Here is a 14,518-nt window from a genome sequence, read left to right on the forward strand (position 1 = left end):
ATGAATTATGTTATAACAGTTTCTTATTGGGTTTGTTGACATGGATGGAAACACCTGACATCAGTGTTTGTCAGGTGATTGTCTTGCAATCAGGCCCGGATTAGGTAACTGGAAGTTTCTGAACACTAACTGGTGAGCCAGTCGGATATTTGGGCCAAAAGGGCTGGTTTTATTTTTTATATATATATATATCAGGCCGGTGTGCAGTCATGTCACTGGGTCGATCATGTACGCTACTACCACTGTGGCCTGGGCCGTGTTCTCTTTGTGGTATGTTGTCTTGAGAAGCAGTACATGTCACGATAACTGTGGCCACCAGGTAGCACGGTCGTTGCTTGAACGCTGTTACAGGAGCAGTTAGTCAGAAACTAAATGCTCCTGGACCCAACCTGCATCGTCTCAGTCCCCATGACTGGTCTAAGCTGTTCTGTCCATGACTAGAACAGCTTAGACCATAAAGTCACAACAGGCCTCCACTGGCAGCTTACCATAATTTTCCAGAGACTCATCCTGATGCAACACATCAAGGCTCTAGGTCACTGGTGTTTGAAATATCGAAAGTAGAAAGAGTAAGAGTGGAGTGTAGAAAGAAAGTAGGAAAGTTATGGAAACGGACGCAGCTAAAAATGTAAAAATTGGCAACTTTTTCACAAAAACAAACTTTCGGTTGGTAACTTCAAATGAGGATGATGAAACGGGTAAGGCAAACCGCTGTTCGATAAAGTTAATGAATTGTGTGGCATATAACATAACGAGTAATTTAAATAATTTTATGACGCCATGATCCATTACTGTCTTATTGTCAGAGGAAAGATACAGTACCAAGGAGGTAGGATTAATGGTTAAGTGAACATTATTAGAAGTAATTTAACAAGTTTGTTGTAGATCAAAGGACTCTGTAGAAACGTCAGATTTTTGCTGAGAATTATGACCATTTGTAAAATGTGATTTAGTGTCAGAAGCAGAACTACAAGCCGAGAAAGAAATTCTCATGTCCTTATTCAATGATCCTGTCCAGTTATACAGTAGAGACCACTGCTCCAGGCATATATTAATGTTTTAGAGTTGTTTCTTTGAAATCACTCCTCTGAAGTGGAAAAAAAGTTAATAGGATCATTAGAAAGTTGTCATTCTGTCAATAACAAACTTGTAGAGAATAGTGCAATATTTTTTTATTTTTGAATCATAAGGGTCAGATATCTGTGAACACTAATTTGTTTGATATTTGATATTGCACAAAAGGAAATTCTGATGTGAAGAACAGAGGAGATAACTTATAATCATGGTGAGAGAGTCTAGAACATGTATTTGAGGTTATTTATGGGTTTGGGAATGACTGTCAATGTTTGTAATCAAAAGTTTTTGTTTTTTATATCCTAACAGACAACAGTATAATACGTATTTGCATTACTCTGTGTTGTGAAAATTTTATTTATTCCTTTTGGAAGATGTTTTAGTCAGAAGAGTTTCAAAGACAGTTTGTTCTGTTCACTTGGCTTTAGTTGGACCTGGTCTGTGATCAGCCTGGTATTCTGTATAATATGTTGACATGTTTTAAAATCTTGCTCTATGTCCCACTTTTTAACTTTATGCCTCTGTTCTGTCAGATAGCCATGCGTTGTCAGATCGTCATACGCGTATGACAAACTGATGGCTATATCTGTCAGATCAGCATACGTTGTCAGATAGTCATACGCTTAGCTCAGACATGTATACGTTGTCATTACCATATGATTTTATTTAATCAGCAACATAGAATCATGACGTAGATCATCATACACTTTGTTATTAACAGTTATATGGCATCCTGACTTAGCGGTTAAGTAGGTTAATGAGTTTTACACGGGCCTGTGTTGTAATTGACTGCAGCTGCAGCCAGACCTGCTTTAAATACACTTTGAAACCATGACAACGCATGTATATTTATCTAGTTATCATATTATGTCATATTATAAACAATTTAATGACTTATTTTCGTCATAACTTGTTGCGTATGCTGAACTGACAACTCCACTGACGGTCGGACTTCTTAATGCGCATGCGCGGGCATGCGTACTGACTGCATGTGTGCTATCCTGACAGCGTATGGCTATCTGACAGAACAACGGCAATTTCACCATATTTTATATTTAATCATCTTTATTAAAACGGTGTTAGATCGTCATAAAGCTGCTAATGTAATAACACTTTATTAGCCACTGTATGACTTCCTGATGCATCCCTTAACCTGTCTGATTGCCATACACTTCATTAGCCACTGTATGACTTCCTGATGCATCCCTTAACCTGTCTGATTGCCATACACTTTATTAGCCACTGTATGACTTCCTGATGCATCCCTTAACCTGTCTGATTGCCATACACTTTATTAGCCACTGTATGACTTCCTGATGCATCTCTTAACCTGTCGGATTGCCATACACTTTGTTATTAGCCACTGTATGACTTCCTGATGCATCTCTTAACCTGTCGGATTGCCATACACTTTGTTATTAGCCACTGTATGACTTCCTGATGCATCTCTTAACCTGTCGGATTGCCATACACTTTATTAGCCACTGTATGACTTCCTGATTAATACCAATGACATCAGTTGTATGATGTACTATATTTAATGTAGAACATTTTACTTCTGTATTTTTAATAATCCACACTGTCACTGGTGGGGTAAAACTGTTTAATTTAAGTTACACTTTTTACATTTGAACATGTCACCCATGTCTGTGGCACATTCTTTGTGTGCCCACCTTGAGCAGCAGTCACACTGTATCTGTGAAGTGGACAGAAAAAGAAAACAGTTATGAGTTAGCAAGTGTAATGTGTTTGAAGCGTTAAGTTGTACAGTTTAGTTGTTTACCATGTCAATGATGTTCTCTGAAGCATTACAGTGAAGCATATTGCATTCCACACAGTACTCTTCCACCTTGTCTGGGAACAAATAAAGGCATTTAGAGTGTACTTTACCAAAAATAGTCAAGTACTACCTCTTTATATTCTGTTGACAAGCCATCATGTTATACTAGTACATAACAGAAAATACTGCAATTTAGTATGTCATATATCTTTGGATTTTTTTTATGCTTTGGACTGTTCCGGTATAGCCTAAGGGAAAATTTGTTCCGTTTGGAATGAAAAATTCGGTGATATGCTCCTAAGCCATCTTGTGTTTTTGATTGTTAGAATATTAACAAAACAGATCAACAGGTTTCACACAGACTTCCACAGTTCCCTGAACAGTGGAACTGGTTCTTAATACCCAACATTAATAAAATTTCATGTGTTCTGACCAAAAACTTCTTAGAATCATAGCTGTCCAAAGCTATAAATCTCCGAACATTCAGCCAGTGGTAAATTTTTCGGCATACTTTCTTAAAGTTTGCCTCTGCCCTCTGTTGAGTGTCAATGGGTAGGAGCCTTCAGAAATAAAACTGAAGACTTCCCCCCATTTGCACTCCATGTTTGCTATAAATGACACAAGAAAACATGTAAATTGCATCAACAAGCATTTAAACAAGACAATTCATTAGACACTGCAAATTGTTCAAATATATAATAATACCCTGCTGCAGCTGCGTACACAACAAAACACACCTACTCCTGCTACTAAACACGCCAACTGGTGCTGCAATAATATGACATTTCTGTGAAATATCAGCTCTTAGGACAAGAAATACAAAATTAAAATAAATTAAAAAAAGTTTGTAGTGAAAGCTTCTTCATATCCATCCTTTTTTATTCCGATTTAATACAAAAAAACCTTGTAATCAACATATTTATGCATGTGCATCCAACAATGCAATTCTTGAAATACTGCAGAAAACACAACAGCGAGTTTAAATGCAATTGAGAGATCCCAATTTTTTATTGACAACACTGGTGGATGCCATGTCCTTCCTGGCAACGCCTGGTGAACACAGGGACTTCAAGTGACTCAAGAACATCTCCTGTCTTTTATTAATTGAGGCAAAAGTCACACTGACAGTGACTAATACATAACCCAGGTGGCTGTACTCGTGTATGTGATCTGTTAATCTGAAAAGCCTTCATGTTCCAAAAACAACCTCAATTTGCATAAACTAAATATGTGTAAATGTAAAGCACATATAAAAACAAAATTAACATGAACGCTTTTCATATACATTAATGAAGATAAGGATTTGTTTCAAAAGTGAAACACTGGTTTTGCCCCAGTTTCAGTGTGGGTAAAAATTGCGTTTTCATACGTCTGATTCATTTAATGTTGGTAACGGTGGATGCCAACATTAAGTTCATCTATGTAGATGTTAAAAAGGTGAGAGGACAGTATACTTCCCTGTCTTACTCCGGAACATGAAGGCTTTTCAGGTTAACATATCACATACACGACATGCTATCCAAGTTAGCAGACATGTTATCCAACCCAAAAATATCAAGGAACTGGGGGACGTGAATTTAAACAGGGCGTGTTTTGTAGTTTACTGCAGCTGCAGCAGCATTAAATTTAATTTATTTACTTACTTTTTATTGTGTCTCTTCTCGCGTATGAGCATTAAATTTAATTTATTTACTTACTTTTTATTGTGTCTCTTCTCGCGTATGACAAGCTGACGACTCCTCTCAATATCGCGGACCTCCTGCAGAATGCGCATGCGTGCGCATGCGCTCTTACCATATGTATGCTATTCTGACATGTATGGCTATCTGATAGAACACCTCCACAGAAGTCCAAATGTCTCTGCACAGCCCTGCCTACTGCTAATCTATAAGACAGAGGAAACATTGAATTTCCTGGTTACAGTCATAGATGTGTAACCGGTGTATATTATTAGTGTTCTTTACTGATAACCTAGTCATATACAGTCTGTTAATCTTGTTGTGTTCAGTTGTAGAAGGGAGTCAGACCACAGGAGTTGCTGGTTGATCTTTAATGCAGGTTGCTGGCAGAGTCCTGCACACATAAAAATAAAAATGCCTTTAACATGCAGCTCTTCCATTCACAGGAGTCAGAATTCCCCTAGCAGACAAACACATGGAGAAACCCTGTGACTAATAACAATATCTGCTCTAACATTTAAGAAAAATGTTTTTAACTTGTCAAAAAGAATACTCCTCTATATGTATTAAAATAAATAAACATTCATAGCTGCATGTACTTACAATTATTTTATATATGTCATAAAACGCAAGCTTACGCAAAAGCAAAGAAAATTTCGCACCTCTTCTCAGGCAGCCTAGCGCCAACTGAAGGTAGTACAGTGCTGATGTCATAAGACGGTCTCTTAAAGTGACAGTACAGGTACTAGTGCTTATTAAAATAAGTCAAATAAAATTCTTAAAATATAACAAAAAAAAAAATAGGATTCTTCAGTGTTAATCAGGATTTAGTAAAATTTCAAACATTATAATAATAAAAAATAAAGGCATATTTTCTAAAGTTGTTACAGATGCATTTGTAAGAAGTCTGACCAGACAGAGGGAGGCCAGCGCACATGGCGGAGGAATACGCCTTCCCTGTTCTGGTGGAGTTGGAAGAAAGCAACACACCAAGGCTGAAAAATAAATTATAAATGAGTTACCTTTCCTGGCATGGAAAGTCCCGTGAAAAATACTGATTACCAATTAGAACTGGACCAGTTCTAACTGGTTGAACTGCTCGTTCAAATTAAGTCTCCAAAATAAATGAAGAAAACGTGTCGCTCTTAATGTTTTGACTCCTTCTGCGCCAATCCCGCAAAAGCTCCGCAGCTGCGTCAGTAAGAGCGCCTCCCGCCTCCCGTAGTTTCACCAGAAACAAAACCGAAAGAGTTCAGTCAGGTCAGAAAGGAGAGAGGCCAGCACCATGGCGGAGGAATACACCTTCCCTGTTCTGGTGGAGTTGGAAGAAAGCAACACACCGAGACTGAAAAATAAGTTGGTGAAATATTTTCAGAGTAAAAAGTCCAACGGAGGAGACTGCGAGGTGGACTATGAGTCCGGGAGCTCAACTGCGCTGCTGCGCTTCCGCAGAGAGGAGGGTGAGTCCCAGACTGTCAGATTTCTGATCAGTCCTGAGTAAAAACCTGCTGGATTTACCCCGTTTTCTCTCTCAGACCAGAAAAATGTCCTGGGCAAAGAGAAGCACCAGATCAGTTTGGATGAAGGAGTGCTAAAGATGACAGTCCGCCTTCCTTCAGACGGAAAACAGAAACAGGTGAGAGCTAAAAAGTGGAAGTTAATCTTCCTTACTTATTTGCATGCTACTGGAGGAATATCGCTTTGCTTATGATTATTGAAATAATTGTTGGCAAGTTTATCTAACCTGAATTTCGCATAAAAGACCTGGCAGCGTCAGAGAACAAACTCATAGTTTCTGTAAACATGTTTGTGACATATTTCTCTTTGTGGGTGTGATTTATTTTATGTTTATTAATCGGTAAGCTCATTTTATATTTACTTTTGTGACTTTGATTATCTGATCGAATCACATATAATTAAGCTGACCTGATTTGCCCCTGACCTTTGAACTCTTTCTTTGCTTTCTGTTTAAACTCCAAGCTCCTAATAAAGAAGATCTGGCCCTGCAGGGTTTTTATTGTTTACTGGAAATCATGAAAATGATCAGAATCCAAGAAGGTTCTGCCTGATTTCATTCATGCTGCTGTTCTTTCATTTTGTGTGTAAACGGATAAACTTCTCTTTTTATGACCTCGCTGAACTTTAACCCATTGACATTTCAGACACTAAATGTAAAATTCATCACTGTCCACAACAAAAATGTCTGAAATATTTGTAAAATTTGTTTTAAAAGGGAGGAATCATCTGATGAAGGCAACAAAAAGTGTAAGTATCCATGGAGGAAATATCTGTTCTTTGATGTGAAATTAATTAACAATAAATAATGATGGAATTAAGTTTATAATTTTAATATCTTCTGTACACTGAAAATGTTTCTTGGGATCTAATAAAAAGTCTACAAGCAAATAATAATAATACATAGAACTGTCTTTATTGCTGATTATTCTCTTTTAATAATGTAAAAGCTGTTTCACCCGCCCTTCCCTCCATGAACTAGCCAGGTTGAATATCCTCACAATCAAGTTTCACGGATCATTAAACAGCCACGTTTCCGACCCAGATATATTTTAATGACTTGCATGGAGTCCCAGGGTTGTTGTGTAAATAACTTTGGGTTAATACGTCCCATAAGTTTGCAAACCATGCACTAAGATTATTCTGCTACTATTGAAGAACTTGAGACTAGAGTGACACAATAATTGAATGTTTATACTTCTTTACGATTTTATAAGCTTCTTCACTCAGTAGGGGTCAGTACAGCTTACTTTTTGACTTTGGGTTTTATATTATTCAGTTGTGCAGTGAGCCAATGCTTTTATGCTTCAGCGAAGGCAGAAAATGAGTGCAACAGCTTGAGAAGAGAACTGTGTAAAACAGGAAACGTCATGTCACCAGACTGGCAATATTTCAGATACCTAAAACAAAAAACAATCAATAATTATCTATATCAACTGATATGAAACGCTTATATTATGTTAAATTTTTCAACCATATCATCCAGCCCAATTAAAACCTCAGCACACGTCATTGACTTGATGAACAATAATTGCTCTCAGTGTTTCAAATATAAAGCCTAATTGTGTTATTAATGACAAAAGAACCAAAGATAAAACAGAGAGAATTTTTGCCAAAAAGAATGTTATACTCCAGCTTTTTGACAGTTTTTCATGTTCGCATGTTTAATTATTTTATCAAATTGGCTAAAAACATAAAGCCTTGCTCGTAGCATACACGGAGGTTGTGGGCCATTGGAATAAAAGACCAAAGGTCCATTTATAGATCCAGACCAAATGCTGACTCAGATTTGGCTCGCAGCAAATAACTATTGCTGTGTGAGCAGTGATGCACATTGCACTGACTAACTGCGCCTAGAAGCTGCAACACCTAAAATATGTTTTCTTTTGGCTGAAAGATAACATTGTCTAACTCATGGGTGGGCAATCCCAGTCCTTGAGGGCCGGTGTCCTGCAACTCTTAGATGTCTCTGGTCCAGCACACTTCAATCAAATAGCTGAATCACCTCCAAAGTCAGTCAAGTTCTCCAGAGTCCTGCCAATGACCTCATTATTTATCTCAGGTGTGTTGAAGAAGAGACACATCTAAAAGTTGCAGGACGCCAGCCCTGAAGACCTGGAGTTACCACCGCTGGTCTAATGTGTTGAATTCAGGAATAGTATAATTTCAATAAAGTTCAGGGTTCACAGATGAATCCATGAAAAAGACTCTTTCATCTTTTATATTTCAATAATAGCGGACCATACAGGGATCGGCAAACGATCACCAATTCAACAAAGACGTTCAACTGAATGAAGCTGAAAAGTTTGCTGTTGTCACATTTAACCCTTTCATGCATAGTGGTCACTACAGTGGACAGCTATCTAAAAGCCATTTTCTTGTGCTTCCTGTGGATTTTTATGTTATAAATGCACACAGACCACTGAAGTGGACACTAATGCATCATAAAATATACCATCAACTACTGGCCATCAGCTGCAAATGCAAGAAATTATTTTTGTTAAATACAATATGGCCGACAGACAAAAAAGCATGAGAACCGACCCGGTCCCTCCTTCTACTGTAGACGACTCTTGCAAGTAAAAAAAATATTGTGACATCAGATAACCCCTAAGGAACAATACTACTGATGTATTTTTCAAATAACAACTTTGTATTTGGACAAAATTACAATTGATCACATAAAAATAAAAATAAAAAAATAAAAAATTTTTACAAAAAAATGTTCCTACCTTTTTTATGCCTTAAGAAAAGAATTTTAAAAAATGGAAAAAAAATTCTGACACAAAGGATCATAATTCATGCATCAGAGGGTTAAGAACCATCAAGGTAGTTCACCTGCCCTACTTTGTAATTACTGCAGTTTATTCTAGGGGTGCACTGATTGCAGTTTTCTGGCCGATTTCCGATCACCGATCTTTAAAAAGTCTGACCTGGCAATTCCAATTTTGGCCGGTACTGATTTTTTATTTTATTTTTTTTTATAACCAACAAAAACATACCCTTGAACAATAGCTTTGAAGCAATATAAACTTGTTTTAACTGCTCTACCCATGAGGTAGAGCTCTGACATACAAATAAAGTCTAGACATGTTTTTCCAAACTTCTAAATAAACAAACTTAGACTACTAAATTTCAAACATTTCACAAAAAAAAACTTGAACAACAGATCGCACTAGAGATACTGTATATTACATATTTCCACATGTGGAAATGTGTGAATCACGTGATTTTACCACGAAACGTTCCAAAATCACACAAAAACATGTGCTTTCACATGTGATACACATCTTTCACACATCATTCACATGTAAAACTTTGTGTGAACCACATGTGATTTTCATTGGATTTTTTTGTAAGGGTGCTTATATTGGCACGCTAATAATTTGCAATGCCAAAAAAAGCATCTCAGGACGCGCCGTGGTGGCGTAGTGGTTAGCGCGACCCATATTTGGAGGCCTTCAGTCCTCGACGCGGCCGTCGCGGGTTCAACTCCCGGACCGACGACATTTGCCGCATGTCTCCCCCTCTCTCCTTCCCTGTTTCCTGTCAGCCTGCTGTCATATAAGGGACGATAGAGCCCACAAAAGACCCCCTGGAGGGGTAAAAAAAAAACAAAAACAAAAAGCATCCCACTGCTAACTTGAAGAAATAAAGAGTTCAGAGGGATTTCACCTTTTCTACGTAATGACACTTGTTCTCTGAGCTACCGCTATAAGTTTCATATCAACAGGACAGTAGACAGGGGATACAAATATTGGCAGGCTCAGAAATTAAAATGCATTCTCCCCCCACATTAATAGACTAGACCAGGGGTGGGCAACTCGAGGGCTGGTCTCCTGCAACTTCTAGATGTATCTCTACTTCAACACACCTAAGTCAAATAATGAGGTCATTAGCAGGACTCTGGAGAACTTGACTGAACTTAGGAGGTGATTCAACTATTGGATTCAAGTGTGTTGGATCAGGGAGACATCTAAGAGTTGCAGGACACCGGCCCTCGAGGACCAGGATTGCCCACCCCTGGACTAGACGGTTAAGGATGATATAAAATGTTCTACATAATGGGATTCTGTTTTGTAATGCTTTAAGCTATTATGGTGTTAAAAGAAAAATCGGGGAATTTCAAACCATCTGACCACATTTTCAACAGACACTGAAAAACGTTCGACTCATATGTCTCAATAAAGGTGTAAAAACTGTATTTATTTCAATTAATCTGGGAAATAAAACCCATCGTTTTAGGGCTTACATGGCTAAGAAACGTGATAATGTTAGGAGTATCTTTAAAAGTTTCCTCTTTGGTCATATTTCTCATCAATATAAGAGAGATTAGAGCGATGCGCGCTCCCACGACAGGGCATGCGTTTCTAGGCAAGCATGCGTTTCTCGGCATAACACCCCAATAAGTTACCTTTCCTGGCGTGGAAAGTCCCCAGTGAAAAACTGAAAGTAAACTGGGACTGGGTGTGGACCAGTTCTAACTGCCTGAACTGCTAGTTCGATTTAAAATAAACGAAGAAAACGTGTCGCTCTTCCTGTTGCGACTCCTTCTGCGCCAATCCCGTAAAGCTATGCAGCTGCATCTGGACCCCCGTGGTTTCTAAAGAAACAAAACCGAAAGAGTTCAGTCAGATCAGAAAGGAGAGAGGCCAGCACCATGGCAGAGGAATACACCTTCCCTGTTCTGGTGGAGTTGGAAGAAAGCAACACACCGAGACTGAAAAATAAGTTGGTGAAATATTTTCAGAGTAAAAAGTCCAACGGAGGAGACTGCGAGGTGGACTATGAGTCCGGGAGCTCAACTGCGCTGCTGCGCTTCCTCAGAGAGGAGGGTGAGTCCCAGACTGTCAGATTTCTGATCAGTCCTGAGTAAAAACCTGCTGGATTTACCCCGTTTTCTCTCTCAGACCAGAAAAATGTCCTGGGCAAAGAGTCGCACCAGATCAGTTTGGATGAAGGAGTGCTAAAGATGACAGTCCGCCTTCCTTCAGACGGAAAACAGAAACAGGTGAGAGCTAAAAAGTGGAAGTTAGTTAATAATCTGACTTGTAGACAAGTTTCTGTGCTATCATAGGAGTATTGTGTTGGAAAAATTATCTAAGTTCATTTACTTATGAGTTTATTTGAAAGGTTATGTTTTCATATTGTAACGATTCTCTGTTTTAGTTCTGCTGGGGTTCATATGGTTATTTGTATTTGTTATAAGTTGCAATGTGATCCTTTTTGTTATAAGTACTGTAATGGGCTTCCTGTCTGACTCTGCTGGCTCCCGCTCACATGTGATAGGTCTGTCATGTGGGTGGGGGATCGGTGGAGCGGCAGTACCAGGACCGGAAGTGGGGGAGGGTTCAGAGGGGAGTTAGCAGTGAAGCTATCAGTTGAGTGTGCTAGTTTGTTAGAGGTGTGATCTGCAGCCTCAGAAATAGCAGCTTGTACTTATTTCTAATAAACCTGTTGGCGGGACTATATCTGTGGTGTTGGCGTCATTAAAATATTATTATTCTGTGTGTTGTTTACTTGGCTCCTTTCTTTTGTGGTAAATGTTTTTTGGATGTTTGCTTGGGGGTTAGAAACGTTTACACATGTTTGTGTCATTAGCTGCCTGTGAAGCTGATTTATAGCAGCCTTGTGCCCTTGTAAGGGCATGCCCACAGAAGGTTCCAGAACATCCTGTGGTAAAGGTCTTTGATCAGTTGTTTGTGTGACTGTGTGAAAAAGCACAACCTCTTTCCTTGTAATCAAATTAAAAGGCAGTTTAAGACTGAGAGCCGGGCGGAGTTGGCCCCAGACAGTGTTTGACGGCGGTTCTCTGCGTCTTGCTCTGCTCCACCTTCTGCAGAAAAGCAATTTATGTCTCTGGTTGATTCCATGCAGGTTGAGAGCTAAAATAGACCCAACATATTGCTTTACTAATTATTATTGAAATAATTGTTAGCAAGTTTATCTAACCTGAATTTCGTACGAAAGACCTGGCAGCGTCAGGGAACAAACTCATAGTTTCTGGAAACATGTTGTGACATATTTCTCTTTGTGGTTATGATTTATTTATTTATTTATTTTTTGTCTGTCAGTCGGTAAGCTCATTTTATATTTACTTTTATGACTTTGATTATCTGATCCATTCATGTATAATGACGCTGACCTGATTTACCCCTGACCTTTGAACTCTTTCTTTGCTTTCTGTTTAAACTCCAAGCTCCTAATAAAGAAGATCTGGCCCTGCAGGGTTTTTATTGTTTACTGGAAACCATGAAAATGATCAGAATTCAAGAAGGTTCTGCCTGATTTCATTCATGCTGCTGTTCTTTCATTTTGTGTAGGCGGATAAACTTCTCTGTTTATGACCTCGCTGAAGTTTAACCCATTGACATTTCAGACCCTAAATGTAACATTCATCATTATTGTCCAGCACATAAAAGTCTGAAATATTTGTAAAATTTATTTTAAACAGGGGGAATCATCTGATGAAGGCAACAAAAAGTGTAAGTATCCGTGGAGGAAATATCTGTTCTTTGATGTGAAATTAATTAACAATAAATAATGATGGAATTAACTTTATTATTTAGACATCTTCTGCATCTGTTCTTGAGATATAATTAAAAGTCTACAAACAAATAATATATAGAACTGTCTATTAATTATTATGCTTTAATTAAAATGCAAACAAACCTTTTTTATATGTGTACCTGCATGCAAGTACATGAAGCACGATGTACCGTAACTAAATCTAAGTGAGCGTGAAGCTGGATAAACATGTAACAGAGTAAACATGTGTATTAGTTATTAACATAAAACCTACTTTCTGGATGGACAGGAAATAATCACTGGTGATTTAAAGTACTTGCAGCTGTTCATACTGGGTGTTGTTTTCAGTTTGCCAGAAAGAGGCCGTTTTGGTTTTTGATATTAAGGTTTGGAGGTGTAATTATGTTTTACTCCAAACAAACATTTTCCAGCTTGATCTTAAAACAGGACTCTCCACCCCACAAGTACTGAGATGCTTAACCCTACTGGGTATTACCCAGTTAATAGATTCATATTGAACCTATTAAACTGGTTATTTGGGGAAAACTCTGTGACATTCTAACAACAAACCAGAGTGTTTCTTTCCTTTCCATGAATTAGACGGACTGAATAGCCTCACAATCAACTCAGTTCCACAGATCAGTCTACAGCCACTTTTCCTCCATTACAACTGATCCATGTATGTTTTAGTGACTCATATGGAGTCCCAGGGGTGTTGTGCAAATAATCTAACACTTCCCATAAATTTGCAAACCAGTCACTAAGATTATTATACAACTATTTAAGAAGATTTAAACCACAATAACACAATACTTGAATGTCCGTCATTCTCTAAGAATGTATATGCTTCTTTAAATCAGTAAGGTTTTGCAAGGGTCAGTACAGCTTAATTCAGAAATGAGAAAAGCAAACGATATTAATGCGTGTCCTTTGACTTTGGGCTTTACGTTATTGTTATGCAGAGAGACAGCAGTGTTAAGCTTTAATTAGAAATTTTTCAAAAATCCAATATATAGAAAAATGAAATGATCTCACCTAATTTTCATTAAATGAAATGATCTCATAACGCTCTCTGATTGCTGAGAAAATTATACCCGGGCTTTAAATAGCCTATAAATAAACATTTGTATTTTGTGATTCCATGAACCCATATGTCTTGTCTTCATGCTAAATTGATGTGTGTGAATCACAAAAAACAATCACCAAGAGTCATTACAATACCAAAATAATAATACAATAATACTTTTGATTGCAGCAGGTTTTTACTATATCATCTTTTATATTTCAATGACAGCGAATCATGCAGGGATTGACAAACGGTCAACAATTCAAGAACCTGTGGATGGTGGTGAGACAGGCCCAAAAGGCAAAGATGGTGATTCAGATGATGAGGAGCAGTGCTCCAAATCGGCTGTTTTAGGGAATATTCCAGATTCTGTAAACTCAGAATTCCTGGAAATGCTGGTGGAGTCCATTTTGAGAGACATAAGCTCTCCGACTGCCTCCCAGGACTACAACCTGGAACTGATCCCTGACATCTCATCTGCTGTTGTCACTTTCCAGAGTGGAAAAGGTACCCACTTAGTTTATGAATGTAAAATGAACAACTTGAAACTTGGAACTTTTGCTTATTTTAGCTTGGAACTGTTTCACAGATACCACTGACTTCATAGAAAGATGTCCGCAAATCCGGATGTTTACAAAGAAGGAGTTATCAGTCCGACCCCTTGAGACCACAAAGAAGATTGTGGTTGACGGAGTTGCGGACTGCAGCGAAGACATCCTCTGCCTCTACTTTGAAGATCAAGGTGGAGAGGTGGAAGATGTTCAGCTGAATGAAGCTGAACAGTCTGCTGTTGTCACGTTTAAAAAGCACCAAGGTAGTTCACTTGCCCCACATGGCTACATTCACACTGCAGGCCTTGATGTTCAATTCCAACTT

The 14,518-nt window shown here is 38.3% G+C and overlaps 1 protein-coding gene and 1 long non-coding RNA gene across 7 annotated transcripts in view; one reads left to right on the forward strand and one right to left on the reverse strand.

Annotated features, from left to right (window-relative positions):
* The window catches only part of LOC116722754 (protein mono-ADP-ribosyltransferase PARP14-like), a 47,791-nt gene that overhangs the window by 17,667 nt on the left and 15,606 nt on the right, over positions 1-14,518 (forward strand). The window contains exons 1-7 of one of the 5 annotated variants that reach the window (XM_032567026.1): positions 6,069-6,169; positions 6,767-6,798; positions 10,799-10,883; positions 10,959-11,059; positions 12,503-12,533; positions 13,871-14,149; positions 14,232-14,456. In XM_032567026.1, coding sequence (XP_032422917.1) covers positions 6,781-6,798; positions 10,799-10,883; positions 10,959-11,059; positions 12,503-12,533; positions 13,871-14,149; positions 14,232-14,456 — 739 coding nt within the window. In that variant the 5' untranslated portion in view covers positions 6,069-6,169; positions 6,767-6,780. Of the gene's footprint in view, positions 1-5,793; positions 5,994-6,068; positions 6,170-6,766; positions 6,799-10,102; positions 10,884-10,958; positions 11,060-12,502; positions 12,534-13,870; positions 14,150-14,231; positions 14,457-14,518 lie in introns of those variants that run through there. The other 4 variants (XM_032567023.1, XM_032567024.1, XM_032567022.1 and 1 more) reach the window with 4 other exon arrangements.
* Positions 2,664-5,659, reverse strand: LOC116722761 (uncharacterized). Of its 2 annotated transcripts, XR_004339832.1 has the most exons (4): positions 5,556-5,659; positions 4,552-4,927; positions 2,858-2,928; positions 2,664-2,770 (listed from the first exon to the last, which is right to left on the reverse strand). It is a non-coding gene; the product is annotated as an uncharacterized LOC116722761 (long non-coding RNA). The 2 variants fall into 2 exon arrangements; XR_004339831.1 differs by lacking the exons at positions 4,552-4,927; positions 5,556-5,659 and having other exon boundaries at positions 2,858-3,617.

Source organism: Xiphophorus hellerii, chromosome 7, assembly GCF_003331165.1.
Source record: "Xiphophorus hellerii strain 12219 chromosome 7, Xiphophorus_hellerii-4.1, whole genome shotgun sequence".
Classification (NCBI taxonomy): domain Eukaryota; kingdom Metazoa; phylum Chordata; class Actinopteri; order Cyprinodontiformes; family Poeciliidae; genus Xiphophorus; species Xiphophorus hellerii.